At 31.6% G+C, this 15,160-nt stretch overlaps 4 protein-coding genes across 4 annotated transcripts; 3 read left to right on the top strand and 1 right to left on the bottom strand.

Moving 5' to 3' along the window:
- Positions 1 to 991: 991 nt before the first annotated feature.
- On the top strand, positions 992 to 1,484 carry LOC124916320 (protein LATERAL ORGAN BOUNDARIES-like). Its single transcript, XM_047457043.1, has 2 exons — positions 992 to 1,341; positions 1,412 to 1,484. Exons 1-2 carry the CDS (start codon positions 992 to 994, stop codon positions 1,482 to 1,484), a joined length of 423 nt encoding a protein of 140 aa, XP_047312999.1.
- Positions 1,485 to 4,077: 2,593 nt separating this feature from the next.
- Positions 4,078 to 4,608, top strand: LOC124916321 (protein LATERAL ORGAN BOUNDARIES-like). The gene is made up of 3 exons (XM_047457044.1): positions 4,078 to 4,196; positions 4,276 to 4,422; positions 4,515 to 4,608. Exons 1-3 carry the CDS (start codon positions 4,078 to 4,080, stop codon positions 4,606 to 4,608), a joined length of 360 nt encoding a protein of 119 aa, XP_047313000.1.
- Positions 4,609 to 6,620: 2,012 nt separating this feature from the next.
- Positions 6,621 to 10,141, top strand: LOC124914745 (probable proteasome inhibitor). The gene is made up of 9 exons (XM_047455349.1): positions 6,621 to 6,925; positions 6,994 to 7,168; positions 7,254 to 7,412; positions 7,496 to 7,564; positions 8,556 to 8,642; positions 8,754 to 8,782; positions 8,864 to 8,924; positions 9,041 to 9,124; positions 9,874 to 10,141. Exons 1-9 carry the CDS (start codon positions 6,751 to 6,753, stop codon positions 9,941 to 9,943), a joined length of 909 nt encoding a protein of 302 aa, XP_047311305.1. The 5' UTR covers positions 6,621 to 6,750; the 3' UTR covers positions 9,944 to 10,141.
- Positions 10,142 to 10,533: 392 nt separating this feature from the next.
- On the bottom strand, positions 10,534 to 14,357 carry LOC124914787 (tryptophan aminotransferase-related protein 2-like). Its single transcript, XM_047455395.1, has 6 exons — positions 14,166 to 14,357; positions 13,508 to 13,776; positions 11,667 to 11,970; positions 11,295 to 11,584; positions 10,906 to 11,213; positions 10,534 to 10,823 (listed from the first exon to the last, which is right to left on the bottom strand). The coding sequence occupies exons 2-6, from the start codon at positions 13,762 to 13,764 to the stop codon at positions 10,627 to 10,629; spliced, it is 1,356 nt and encodes a 451-aa protein (XP_047311351.1). The 5' UTR covers positions 13,765 to 13,776; positions 14,166 to 14,357; the 3' UTR covers positions 10,534 to 10,626.
- Between the last annotated feature and the right edge of the window lie 803 nt (positions 14,358 to 15,160).

A 15,160-nucleotide genomic window follows, 5' to 3' on the forward strand; every position in this document is an offset into this window, starting at 1 on the left:
CTCCATGTCACCCTGAACTACATTATTATTAGTGATGAAAATGATATCTAGGCCAAACACGAGAACTCCATGGGGTCCTACTACATCATTATTAGTGATGAAAATGATATATATGTCGAACATGAGAATTACAAGAGGTCCTACATATCGCCTTTACAGATGGAGTTGTTATTTCTATAATAGTCTTTTTGCTCTTAATTTTCCATTAAAAAAATGTGGTAGCTAAAGCGTGAAACCAATCGTGTCATCCACCGACATATACATAAATTTGTTGATACAACCATCCCCATATATATATATATATATATATATATATATATAAAATATGAACATATGTAAAAACTTATCAAGCACCCCTAATTAAAGAGTCATATGTGTCCTTGAAACTATATCTATACTCATAATGCATGTTTCCATCTAATTAAAAAGAGAGTCATCTCCTGCCCTTCTTTAACCTAATATTTTGTTTTTAAACTTAATATATATATATATATATAAGCAACCATTCTTTAACCCACAATATTTTTTTTAAACTCAATATATATATAAGCAACTGTCACCATTAATTATATATATCAAGCAACTTAATTATATCTTTTGAAAAACATGATAGAGATAGGAGAAGAAAGGGACTGACCAAGGGGACTAAGAAGTTATTATTGGATGGTACTTTTATTAGTATTTATTATATTTTGTAGTTTTAAAAAACCCATGACATGATGATAGATTGGTTTTGTCATTTTCATTGATTTCTTTTTCCATTGCAAAATGTTCTTTGTCCTTTTTAACTAATCTATCTTTACTTCACTTTGGTTTATGAAAGAAAGCTCATAACTTTTAGCTACTTATATATACACTACCAGTTCATTATATGATCAGTTCCATGTGTAAGAATAAGAACAGGCTCCATCTCTTGAATTAAAGTCGACAGGTTAGCTTTTCAGCTGCCTATACCATAATAATTCAGCAGTTTTCAAAAAAGAAAAGATCAATGGCGTCTTTGTTCTGGTCTTCTTCAACTTCATACAAAACTCCTTGTGCTGCCTGTAAGTTCTTGAGAAGAAAGTGCTTGCAGGGATGCATATTTGCTCCTCATTTCCCACCTGAAGAGCCTCAAAAGTTTGCCAACGTTCACAAGATCTTCGGTGCTAGTAATGTTTCGAAGCTTCTAAATGAACTACTTCCACACCAAAGAGATGATGCTGTCGGTTCTCTTGCTTATGAAGCCGAAGCACGCGTCATTGACCCTGTCTACGGTTGTGTTGGCGCCATCTCTTTTCTTCAGACCCAAGTCGAGATGCTGCAAAAGGAGCTCCACGCTGCCCATGCTGAGTTAATCAGGTAAATATTATTTGAACTTAGAAATAATAATATTTGTATCTAAATATAATTAACCATTAAACTTTAATAGGTATGCTTATAATGATCCACAGAGTTGGTTTATACCAACTTCGGTTCCATGGTCGACCAATGGGAGGGTGTAGAAGAGAAGGTTCGATTCCATTCTCTTGTCCTCTTACATGGAATAACGGTAACAAGAGGAAATGGTGCAAAGTGAAGGAGGTGTTTGAACAATTTGAAGAAATTAATTAAAGAACCCTATTTAGGGTTTGTTAAAAATATTATTGTTTTCTATTTTTTAGATGATTAATTGTTTAAGGTTTATATATTTATAGCCATGATGATGATTCGTAAGGTAAGAAACTTCCATATTATTATATGTCATATCAATCTATCATCTTAATTTGTAATATTAATTTCAATTTTGTGTGTAAATTTGTAAAAAAAAAAATATAGTTACGGATCATAGGTAAGAAAATTCATAATATAATAATTTTGAAAGAAAAAAAAAGCATAAACTTTTTTTTTATTCCTATTGATTTAAGAATTGATAATTATAAGCTATTTATTTAAAGAGTAATAATATGGGAGCGAAATATTTGTAATGAAAAGATATATAACAAATGATATGGAATGATGATTAGACTTGCTGATTAAATATAATTTAAAATATTTATTTTTTAATTTTATTTTTATTAATAATTTATCTCTTTTCTTATTATTTATAATTTATTTCATTTATTTCTATTAATAATTTTTCTCTTTATAAATATATTTTTATATATATATATATTTTTTGACATTTAAGAAAAAAAAATGAAAATTTGGATTTTTATATCTACAGTTAAAAATGAAAGCAATAAATTGAGATTGGTATAAAAATGTGTTTCATCTATCTACAGTTAAATTATATTGATAAAGTGAATTTTTATATAAAATTATTTGGTTATAAAAGAGTGTTGATTTCAAAATTATATATAATGAAAATTGTGCAACTGTTTTTATTACTTTAGACATTATTTTGTACCAACTTATTTAATAATAATTATCTATATATTGAGTGTTTTATATTGATTATGAGCTAAACATTTAAGTCTTGATTGGTGTTTTATTATTTATTGAATAAAATACTCTTTATAATTATATAAATCTATTATGTATGAGGTTATAAACTACTTTGAATATGTTATTTGATAATGTATTGTGTTTTTTATAATTGGTCTGGACTAGTTGAACTTATCAAAATTGATTACTATTTCATATAAAAACAAGAAAATTCGTGAATACCACATAAAAGTGAAGAAGACATAATACTCGGACGATAAAATTCTTGTAGATATTGTTTGAAAATAATATAGGCAGAAGTTATATATAATATAATGTGTTAATGATGTAAAATGTTGTGAAATTTTGAATTATAATTTTAGAAACTTGCATGTTATGAATTTACAATAAATAATTGTGACTGAACATGCACTTTTAAATTCTAGAGTTTACAACATGACTTTTAGTCGACATGAGTTTGTTGGCACTCCTTGTCACTAACTTCAATTTTATTACCGATAACCATTCTCATGTTCATTTGGCTCTAAAGGACTGTCGTATTCTTCATGTCATCTTGAACTACATAATTATTAGTGATGAATATGATATCTAGGCCGAACACGAGGACTCCAAGAATTTCTATTACATCATTTATAATGATGAAAATGACATATAGGTTGAACACGAGGACTCCAAGAAATCCTACTACATCATGGTTAATGATGAAAATGATATTTAGGTCAAATATATAGGACTACAAGAAGTCATATGGGCCGTCCTTAAAATGGAGTTGTTATCCTGATGGTAATATTTCCGTTCTTAAGTTTTCTTACAAAATGTGGTAGCTAAAGAGTGAAACCAATTGTGTCGTCCACCGACATAACCATAAATTTGTTGATACAACCATTCTCACAATATATCCGATGTAATTGAATTATAGCATATATGAACATATGCAAAACCTTATCAAGCACCCATAAAGAATCAGATATGTCCTTGGAAGTGTAACAATGAAACCATCTAATTAAAAATATTTGCTGGGGGCTGAACTTAATATAATCAACCATTCTTTAACCCGCATTTTTTTTAAACTCAAATATAAGATATATAAGCAACATATCATTTATATCCTTTGAAAAATGTGTTAGAGATATATAGGAGAAGAAAGGGACTGACCAAGGAAACTGAGACTAAGAAGTTATTATTGGATAGTACTTTTATTAGTATTTATTACATTTTGTTGTTTTAAAAAAACCCATGACAAGATGATCGATGGTTTTGTCTCTTTTTCATTGATTTCTTTCTCTATTGCAAAATGTTCTTTGTCCTTTTTAACTCATCTATCTTTACTTCACTTTGGTTTATGAAAAAAAGCTCATAGCTTTTACCTACTAATTATATACATACTACTAATTCATTAATTTTAAAAATAATAATAACAATTTATTAATAAATTGTTAATTAGTTAGATTAAAACTACTAATTAATTAATTTTAATATTTGTTAGTTAGATTTTGTTAATTTTAGTTAATTATTTAGTAATGAATTGAAACTCCCTATATAAAAGAGATATAATTGTTTGTAATAAATAAGAATTCAAGAATAATACAATTTTCAATTTAGATCTATACTTCTTCAAGAATTTATCAAGAACACACTCTACATCTCTTGAATTAAAGTAGGAAGAAAAGAATGACATCTTTGTCGCAGTCGTCTTACACCCCAGCTTGTGCCCGTTGCAAGTTCTTTAAAAGAAAATGCTTGCGGGAATGCATATTTGCTCCCCATTTCCCACCTGAAGTGCCACAAAAGTTTGCCAACGTTCACAAGATCTTCGGTGCCAGTAATGTTTCGAAGCTTCTAAAGGAACTACATACTTCCACACCAAAGAGATGCTGTTGCGAGTTCTCTTGCTTATGAAACCAAGGTTCGCGTCATGCACCCTGTCTACGGCTGTGTTTCCGCCATCTCTTTTCTTCAGAACCAAGTCGAGATGCTGCAAAAGGAACTTCACGCTTTCAACGCCGAGTTAATCAGGCAAATATTATTTGAACAATGTATTGTAAGTGTTAAACATTAGAAATACTAATATTTGTATCTAAAGATATTTAATCATTAAACTTTAACAGGTATGCTAATAATGACATGCATACAATACCTATGGGAGGGCTTAGAAGAGAAGGTTTGATTCCTTCCATTCTCTTGTCCTCTTCCATGGAATAATGGTAACAATTCTTTTGGGGGAGGGAACATTATTGGTGCAAGAAATTAATTCAAGAGTTCTATTTAGGGTTTGTTTTAGAATATTATTATTTTCTATCTTTTAGTTGATTGTTTAAGGTTTATATATGTATAGCCATGAATTTACAAATATTTGGTCATTTATTAAAATTACATATATTAACGCAATTTTTAATTACAGAATGTTATTATCTATCCCCATGTGGCTTAATTTGTTAAGTATGCCATAACATAAACTTATTGAATTGCTTCCGATGATAATGATCATATATATGTATCGTAGAGACAAAGGAATATACGAAACTTAAAACAATTTCAAGAATTACTGTGAACACATTATTTTGTGAAATTTTATTTCAGGAGCAGTCAAATATTTTTTCTTAGAGCCACCAAATAAGAGTTACACACGACAAGTTATATATATATATATATATATATATATATATATATATATATATATATATATATATATATATTTAATAAAATAATTAGAGCGCTCAAATAATTAAATGAAATCAAAATAATTAAAAAGGCCTGAATAAAATGGGCCTCAGTTTATTAGTGGACGGGCTGGCCCAAAAATGAATGAAAGAAAACTGGATGTATAGTGGATCCGTTCTTAAGCCACTGCCTGTTGTTGCTTAGTTTGATAAAAAGAATTTGGAAGCTTATTTGATTAATTTGGTGGATTGTAACGGATGTTTTACGAAATCTCCTCTAAAATTAATTGTTTTATTTTAGTATGATGCAATAAGTTAAATTAAGATTTATATGAAATAAATTTTGTAGACTCGAGATTATTTGAAAATTATATATTGAGGAATAAGAATAATAGTATACAATTCAATTACTACTATTTATTGAGTTATACATTGTGCCTATGGATAAATATGAATTGAAGCAGTGAGATCTCCCTGTCTCACACAATGTTGTTATAACCCTATTATTTTCTAATTGATAATTTTTTTTAGAGTAATTAGAGAACCTATAACGATTTCAAACGACGTAATCGGAGAACCTTTAACGATTTCAAACGACTATTACATATATTTTACAATGCTAACATTTTGACATTACATAAAGTTTGATCGGAGATGACATATTCTATTGGAGATCCCATTGTCATTTTAGAAAATTTTCGCATTAATTTTTATTATATTTTATTGATTCTCACTCTGTCGCCTCAACTTTCTTGTTGGTTTAGCTTGGAGCCTCCGTCGGTCCTTATGCCCCTTTTTTGTCCATATTATTAGAAAGGAGTTGGTTGATCGCGGCCGCGTAAAATCTGGTCATCTCTTTAAGCGAAATCTTCACTATGAAGATTTTACATACGAAACTTTTCATAACCAAAATGAAAGAAAGTCAATCTATTCCTGCAATTGCGACCAGTCTTACTATTAACTATAGTCTTGTCCAAGCTAGAACAAGCTCGACAATAGCTCCAGACAGCTTAAATGTTTACACAGGGAAGTTAAAAAGAAAGTGTTATATTTAACGATAATAATATTGTATGAATCATTTAAAGAATAATAATAGTTAAGTTAGAACATAATGATAACCATGACTTATTATTCTCAACTCATATATAATTATGTGTTTGATGTAAGTTATTTATTTAGTGATTTTAATATAGTTTTTAAAAAATTATTTTTCATAATTATATTATTTAAATATATAGTTGAAATATATTTTTATATTTTAAATTTATAAAAATAAATTAAAAATATTTTAATATTATAATTAATAAATTAAATAATTTATTAATTAAAAAATACATAAATTTTTATACCTCCTATCAATCATATTATTAATTCATTAATAAAAAATATTAAAATAACTTATATTTTAAATTTTTATTTATTTCATCGTTATATATTTTTTAATTTTTTTATTAATAATAATAAATAAATAAAAAAGCCTGTCTCTCTTCCCCGCGTCGTGGCGTTATTTATATGGTGTGTGACCTTTCTTTGTTTCTTTCTCCATTGCTTGAGAGTTAAGTTTTTCCTGAAAATTCACACCGCCCCTGCAGAGATTCGAGTCGGTGGTAGCCATCCCCCAACCTTCTGTGTTCTTCAAATTACTCTTCTTTCTTTCTTTCATTCCCTGTCTTATCTCCAAGATATGGCAAACGATCAGTCAGTATTGGCTGTAATAAGGGCATCCAGACCCTCCTTCAAGAATCCGCACGACAGGATTGCTTTCTCTGTCCACGCCTCCTTTCTCGCATCCGGCTACATCCTCCACGCCGCCGGTCCGGCTGCTTTCGCCGAAGACGCACTCTCCTCCTCCTCCACTGGTAAAGACTCTTCATTTATTCGAGGGTTATTATGAAACTACTTATTAAGATTGTTCATTTTTTATTAGATGTTGAAGTTGGAATTGATCATTGGAACGATGCCAATGACGAATATGCCTTCATTTACTCAAATCCTGATAAGGGTTCTAAAAAAGTATTGATCAAATGTCTCGCCATGAATGATATGCTTATGGTAGATGGTATTGAAGACAACGGTTCGGACCCTCTTCATCTTGAGCTTAAGTAATCATTTGTTTTCTCAACCTTCCTTTTTCAATGTTAATTGCTGATGATATTGATTGAATCAAGCTGATTGATTAATTTACAGTGTTGGGAATTATACTGCTGAAAATGGGGGTGCAAATTATGCATCACAGTTTAAGGATTTGGACAAACTTGTGAGTATTGTGGACAAGGAAGTGTTGTCCAAATTAGAGGGTCGTCCAAAGAAAGCACCTGCTTCAACTTCAAATGCTGAACCTTCAAGGTAGTTTAATTAATAGATCTTGCTTTCTTTAGTTAAGTCTTCTTTCACTCGTAATTTTTATTTTTTGACATGATAAATGGCAGTTATATTCCTCGTACAAGGGTGATTGAACCAGAGCCACTCAATCCAGTTCATGAACCTTATAATTCCGGGTATGGTTGCTGTATAATTTACTTCTCTAGGTCAACTTATTTCATTTATCATGGTTCCTTACTAAAACTATCTGTCTACAACACTTCACTGATTATGGTCTATTTGCAAATCAGTTACTCGATTTTCACGGGCTAGACAAAGAAATTGGGTCATAGCTCGTAATCTGACACTTGTACGAATTAAATCTTTCCATGTAGTTTCCCGGTGTGGGATACTTCTGGGGCGTTTCTTAAAACTGCCAATTAAATTGAAATTGTACGATTGTAGTGACTACTACTAAGAGCGCAACAAATAAGAATAGTATGTGGGTGAGCTTAGAATTCTTGAAAGGGTAATAGATTTTGCAATGAATGGAATGTCAAATGTGCAATCTGTTAATTCAATAAAAAAATACAAACAATTTTGTTGAGTACTTTATATGCATTAAATGTTGAAATTACTAGTTGCGATCCAGGATTCTGTTTTATCAATGAATAAAGTTCCTTACTTGTATGACTCAAGTTTCTGAAAAAAAATGTGAATCAATTTGATATGTAACTTATGAGTTTGATATTCAAATAAACCCTTACTGGATCATGATGATACCTCCCAAAATCAAAATTCTTGAACTATATCACCAGTTTAGCTCAATAAGATATCAAAGTGGATAACTGATAAGCATAGGAAGTCCTTTGATACTTCGTTTGAATGTTGTTGTTCTAAGGAAAAGTTATAGGTTTTAAAAAATAAACAAATTATATTCCATGATCAACACAATTGGCTGAACCCCGTGAAAGATTCCATAGAAGTTCACTAATATCCTTTTTACAAAGTGAATTGACTTAGAAGGATTTCACTTTTTCTTGTTGGGATGCAATGCCTCTAATTGTGATTTGTGATGCACTGCCCTACTTATCATTTTGCATGCGGTTTATGATGATTTATGTCTGAACTTGTACCATTTCTGAGAAGCAATATAATATATAAATTTTTTGTCATATATTTTTGCAGATATATATATCCTCCCATTGCACCTTTTGGTGGCAGTGATATTCTGCCTGGGCCTGGTGCTGGAATCTATCCATTGGGTCGTGGCAGGTATTTATTTATTATTGTTATTCTTTTGTCAATTTTTTTTTTCGTATTCACTTATTTTAGAGGGCATATAAATTTTTAACCCCTTGCCTTTTCATTTGAACTTTCTTCCAGAGATGATTTTGATGGAGGAATGTTTGTAGGTTTGTTACTTCTCCAGAATTTTAATACATTATATCTCTTACGATTACCAGCATTAACACTGTTAGCACTGTTGTTTGCAGGGCCAAACAGTTCAATGTTTGGTAGGATGGGAAGACAACCCAGTTTTCCTGGAGCTCCCCCGTAAGCTGATTCTCGTTGACTTTTATTAAGCTTTAGATCAGAATGTGTTCTTTTTTGAAAATGTCTCGTTGATTTGAAGTATTACTACTGAGATACCTTTTCTGTTTCTGAAACAGTGGGCTTGGTGTTCCGCCTGGTGCTCGTTTTGATCCTTTTGGGCCACCTGGTGTTCCAGGATTTGAACCTAACCGGTTTGGCAGGTAATATATAATGAAGCTAATTATGTTTTTTTGTGGGTTTATCAAGCACTTAAACTGAAAATTAAGCAGAAAATAGGAGCTTAACTTTTGTTGTTAGCAGCAACAAAAGGATTTGTGTGTTTGAGAATGATAAAGTAACATTGAAGCCTTTTAATGCAATGGATTGGTTTGCAGCAAGTTAAAATAGCCTCTGGGTTAAAACTGTATCGAATGTGATCTGTGAAGATCTTTATCATGATTGTGTATATATCCAAGTTGTGGATGTGTTCTATCTAATATGATTCTGCGTTTGATTTACATGATTATGCTGTGGCAATAAGTTTGTCGGGGTAACAAAATTGAATCAGCTGTCTAGCTGAGAAACTTGGTTAATAATTCCTTAAATAACATCTTTTGATATCAGCCGTGTTGGTTTGACATACTAAAATACAAGTATGGTGAAATCTGTAGCTTCATTTGCCTTTTTCTCGAGAAATCATATATGGAAATGGTGTGTATCTGAATTTTGTTTGACCTATGCCTTGTTTGATATAGTAGGATTATTTTTCGGAATAACCTTTTTTTGGTGTAGGTTTAACCTTGCGGTTCAATTCAATTTGTGTCTACACTCATTTTTATTCTGCTTTCTTTATATGATGAAAATTACTTTGGCTGTCAAAGCAGTTAAAAGAACCACTTTTGCTGCACTATAAATGAAATGGTATATGCTTGTGAATTAACCTGAACCTTTTGTGACATTTTTTTTTCAGGAACTCGAGGGGGTCTGGTCGGAATCATCCAGATCTTGAGCCATTTCCGGGTGGATCTGACTTCATCTGAGACAAAAGTGCCCTAAAAAACTGTCTCGAGGGAAACTTGCTTTATTAGTTACCTGTTCTACCTTAATCATCGTTCTACATAGACGGTTGTATAGTTTTGGAACCATTTTTTTGTTGAATGTGTGGATCAGTTTGTGTTTTATAGATTTCTAAACAGTTTATTAAGTCTGAAAATAAGACTGCATACTGCTTTTTGTGATTGGCGTTGGTTGAGTCTACACTATAGTTGATCCTATTTGAAAACAAAAGAATGTGTTTACTATAGATATTTACTGTATGATTAGGTTTCACTTTTATTTGGTATACAAGTTTAATTAGTTGTACAGAAACAATTTCTTTTATAATCAAATATAAGAACACCAATCTGAAAGAAATGAATTATTAAATGTATGGTCAGAAATTCGAAAGTTTCGTCAGTTTTACACGCGGAATGTCTATTATCCTGGGCAACATCAAATGTGTTTTTCACTCAAAGCCAAAGTGAATCTATAATACAAAATGTACATATATTCTCTTAAGATTTTTCAAATAATACAAGAGGTAGGGCACAATTTGTGTTTCAATACAACAGAGAAAATGGGATGAAAAAAGGAATTGATAAAAATATTCTACATATATGCATAGTCGACGACTTACCAATAGTAATTATAAATAGCAAAGTGAAGTGAATAGTGATATGCTTGCTCATCCAGAGCCAGCAACATGTATCCTAGACAATCTATCTGTAAAGATATCGAAATTCTCCTCGATTTCCAACATACTAATTCTCACATACTTTGAGCTAAACCCGAAATGCTTACCTCCTCTCGTCAATATCTTGTGATCTCCAAGAAGCTTCTCGCAGTCTTCTATCTCCCCTTCGCATTTCAACCATGCAAATGCTACAAACAAAATCAAATTAATTATTATAATCAGTAACTGATTCACATTATTACACAACAACAGCAACATTCATTTTTTTACCAGGTTGTGATTCAAATTTACGACCACTGAAGTTACAATAACTCCAAGGGAATACAGGCAGACTGAATATCGGATTCTTTCTCACTGCCTCTTTCAGTTGGTTCCATCTTTTATTCATAACACCATAAGAATACTCAAAGAAAGCAGCACCCTCCTCTTTAGCATTTCCAGAGTAGTCGTAAGTATCCGCCACAGAGTTCAGAATCTTTGCTGCCCTCAACTGTGAATCTTTCGATACACCAATTGTGTTCACTTCTATGAACTTTGTCATCTTCCTCGCAACTTCCTCATTCTTAACCACAGCCCATCTGGGAATGATAATCAAAATATATTAATTAACCAACCAATACCACCACTCTAATTACTACTTATTAATTCTAATTACCCACCCAATTCGACTGCCTGCATGGCCTGTGCTCTTTGAGACAGTAAATAGCATGAGATCATAGTCTGCATGAAAAGTGATGGGAGTATACTGTGGCCAGTAGTAGGCTAGGTCATGAATCACTATTCCATCACTTCCATTCACCACCACAGCCTGCCTTATCGAACCATCAGGATTATTGGGTGATGTCACAAGTTCAATGTAAGCCTGGTTCTTTCTTTTCCTAAATTTGTGTGCATCGCCACCCCATTTGTAAAGTCCCGACTTAAGAAAGTCTGTCATTAGTGGGTAAGACTGCATCATCAACAATTCTAACTATTAGTTTGTTACTGAAAAACAAAACTCTGATCAAGACATTATTATTGAACTGACTCACTGAATAATATGGGGCGGCAGAAATCACGCTTGTCGGTTCTGATGATTCTGCTGGACAGAGAGCATAAAGAGCAGCTTGAAAAAGTTGGGAAGATCCTGTTCCCACCACTATATGGCGGTCTTTGGTGATAGCATTTCCAACCAATTTGTGCAATCTAATAACCGCCTTTGTCAAATCTGGTTCCATAAACCAGCAAAGATTTTTCACATCAGAGAAGTAACTTATGGATTGCCATCCGGGGATCACTAAAGTGGTTTTGTTACCCATTTGATGCCAAAACTTCGCATACATAGTTGGATCACCACTGAGAGCATAAATAAATACACAAGATAATTGAGATTAATTTAAAAAATAACCCACTATCAAATCAACATTCAACATATCAATTAACTAAAGATTAAAAATAAAAAATAAAAAGGCCTAAGGAAGAGATAATGCATTTGACTCTGTGTATCTATCTCAAGGTTCAAACAACATATGGTCTAAAGTTTCTTACCACATAAGGTCAATGAAAAAAAATAGAAAAGAAATATGTAACCATTTGTTTTTTGCCACGTGGATGCACAGATGGGTTGTTTCCTTACAAGATGGATGGATGGTAAAATATGGGCCAAACTCTAATAATAAGTGTGCATTCAAAGTCCATAAGGACACTGACAATTTTAAGCCAAAGTTACAGGAGTATGTATAATTGCAGTCCATTATTACAAAAGAAAGCATCACTTGTGGCTTGCGGGTCCTACTCCTCCTTCCGTCACAGATCTAAATGCTTTGGCATTCATGCATGAAGTTTTTAGGTTAAGCTAATCAAAAGCAGCCTAGTCTATACAATGTTTCTAAAACTAAAAGGGACCAATTATCATAAAAGATGACCCAAAAGGAAGGAAGTCATTAATGTGGGACATGAACTCACTCTGCTCCATGAATGTAACCAAACTTTGTCACATGTAGCACTTACAAGTTACAAATGAACCAAGTTTTCTAATGATTGTATTTTCCTTTAAAAAATGGCTAAGTGGGTGGGTCAACAACATGAGTTATTGTTTATTTTACATGAAAGAAAAGCAAAATTACTGTAAATTAAATTTGGCTGAACTTATCTAATAATTATTTTCAAAAAAATAATAATTTGATTTTTACTTAAAACGTCTTAAGCTGAAAATTACGGTAGAGATCATGCTAGCTTACTCCATTAAAAAAAAATTATTTTCAAACAATTCAATCTATCACGAAACAATCTCTCAGATTTTAGATTCTAATTCTTTTAGTTATTGCTTTTCAAAATGAGAAAGAGACATGGAGATAAACAGAAAAAAACATAATTATTACCCTTCTAAAATATGAAAATTCCTGCAAGGAAAAATACCTTGATTAAAAATATCTCACTAGATTTTCATTCGAATAACATTCCAAGTTAAATAAGATCCTAACTAATGTAACCCTAAAGCATATATTTTACACCATACAAGGTTTTGTCCGAATAATCCAAGATCAAACAAGCTCTAAGACTATTAATAATAAAATATAGTACTTCCAAATTGATTAATCAAGGCATCAGGTGAGGAAGATAAGAGAGAATCAACATAGGGCAAAGCAGCAGCAAACTCTGAGCCATATTATTTGTGTGGTAGAATCACGTTACCTGTTGCTTCATTTGGTTCTATATTTTTAAATTACAAGTAAACATTTAATTACTTTACCTTCTATCTAGGTTAATTAGATTCTCAATTTATGATTATTGCTCTTGATAAGAAATATTGTTGATTGAGATAGTTCAATTTTTGGTTATCAAGTTCTACTACATGCTACAGAATGAAGTAAACAGATTGTATTTGACTTACTGGCCGAGATTGATGAGTTTTCCCCCGCCATTTTCATCTGGAATGCGACCATCCGTGCTAGTGCCGGATGAAGAAGATGAAGACGCAACAACAACTTTCCCTATTTCCTGATTCTCCGCCATGCAGAAGCCTTGTAAACTCTTTTCTGCTTCCCAACTGATCCCACTCGTATAAATTAGCCTCAGAATCAATACAGAGTTGAGTGCCATAGATAGCATCAGCAGATGCCTCATTAGTGTCCCCCTTTTGTTCGGCATCTGATTTGTAAACTACCAAAAACAAGTGGAAAATAGAGGTAAGATATATTGTAGAAGGATTCAAAGTAAATGGAGTAAAGTAGTGGTTGAGATTGATGAATTCATCAACGCCTGAACGGTTCAGAGCGTTTTGGCGGGGTATAGTGGGATATCTGTTTCGAGATTCTTCTTAAAAGAGAAAAGCAAACAGCGAAAAGAGAGTGCGGTTTAAAAAAGGTTAGATACGGTTAACAAGAGAATAGAACACAGAAGAACGCATCGTCTTCCATAGTTAGGGCTTTGATATATAAAAGCTTTAGATCTAACGATTACTCGAAGGAGACAACATTTGTAAAAACAACTTGAACTACAACATTTTGTAGCTGGAATCGAAAATACAGAAAGATCAAAGATATACATACATGTGTGGCAGCGGAAATTGAAATTGCAGTGATCCGTATAAACGAAAATGGATTAGAGAGAGCTCCGTATCAACAAGAACGATTCTCGAAGGAATCGAGAAATCGTTTCTGTGTGTGTGTGTGTGTCTACTGGTTTCCCGGGAAAACTAGTATTTCTTAATTTACAGAATCGCTTCAAAATCTCAATTAGTAACAGCAGATAGCTTTAGCCTATATGCTTGCTTTGGCGCGTTCTTCAAAATCTCTCTTTTTATCTCTCTCTCTCTCTATATATTTCATATATATATATATATGCACTCTGTTGCATTCCTCTCATAATTGCTTGTCTTCTTTGTTGGTTGATACTGCAAATGCTTAGAAAGTGACTGAAATTTTAAAATTAATACTATAAAAAGTATAATTCTTTTTCTTAATTTTTCTATTTAATTTATTATTTATTTAAAATTTTGAAACATATGGAAAATTGATGTTTATTCATAATATATTTTTTTGAAAAATGATTGGGAGCACAATTTTTCTGTTATACGAAAGTGACATCGCTATTATACAAAAGAGACCTCGTTTTTATACAAAAGGGACGAGGTCTCTTTTGTAGGTCTCTTTTGTATAACAACATACAACATCGATGTCACTTTCGTCCCAAAGTCGTGTTCTCTATCATTCCTCATTTTTTTTATGTTAGGAATTTGGTTCATTGTCACTTAAGGTGTGTTAAGTTGTGATAAATGTGGGACAGGTTAATATCTTATTCTAAAAAAATATTAAATATATATATATATATATATTCTTTATTTTCTTTTTTGGAACACTCAAACTTTAATTCTAATAGCATAAAACTAAATTAATTTTAAATAAAATATTAAAATATATATATATATATATATATATATATATATATATATATATATATATATTTTCTTTGGGATCACTCCAACTTTAATTCTAATAGCATAAAACTAAATAAATTATTCATCATCTTCTTATGAAAAAATATT

This window comes from Impatiens glandulifera, chromosome 9 (genome assembly GCF_907164915.1).
Source record: "Impatiens glandulifera chromosome 9, dImpGla2.1, whole genome shotgun sequence".
Classification (NCBI taxonomy): domain Eukaryota; kingdom Viridiplantae; phylum Streptophyta; class Magnoliopsida; order Ericales; family Balsaminaceae; genus Impatiens; species Impatiens glandulifera.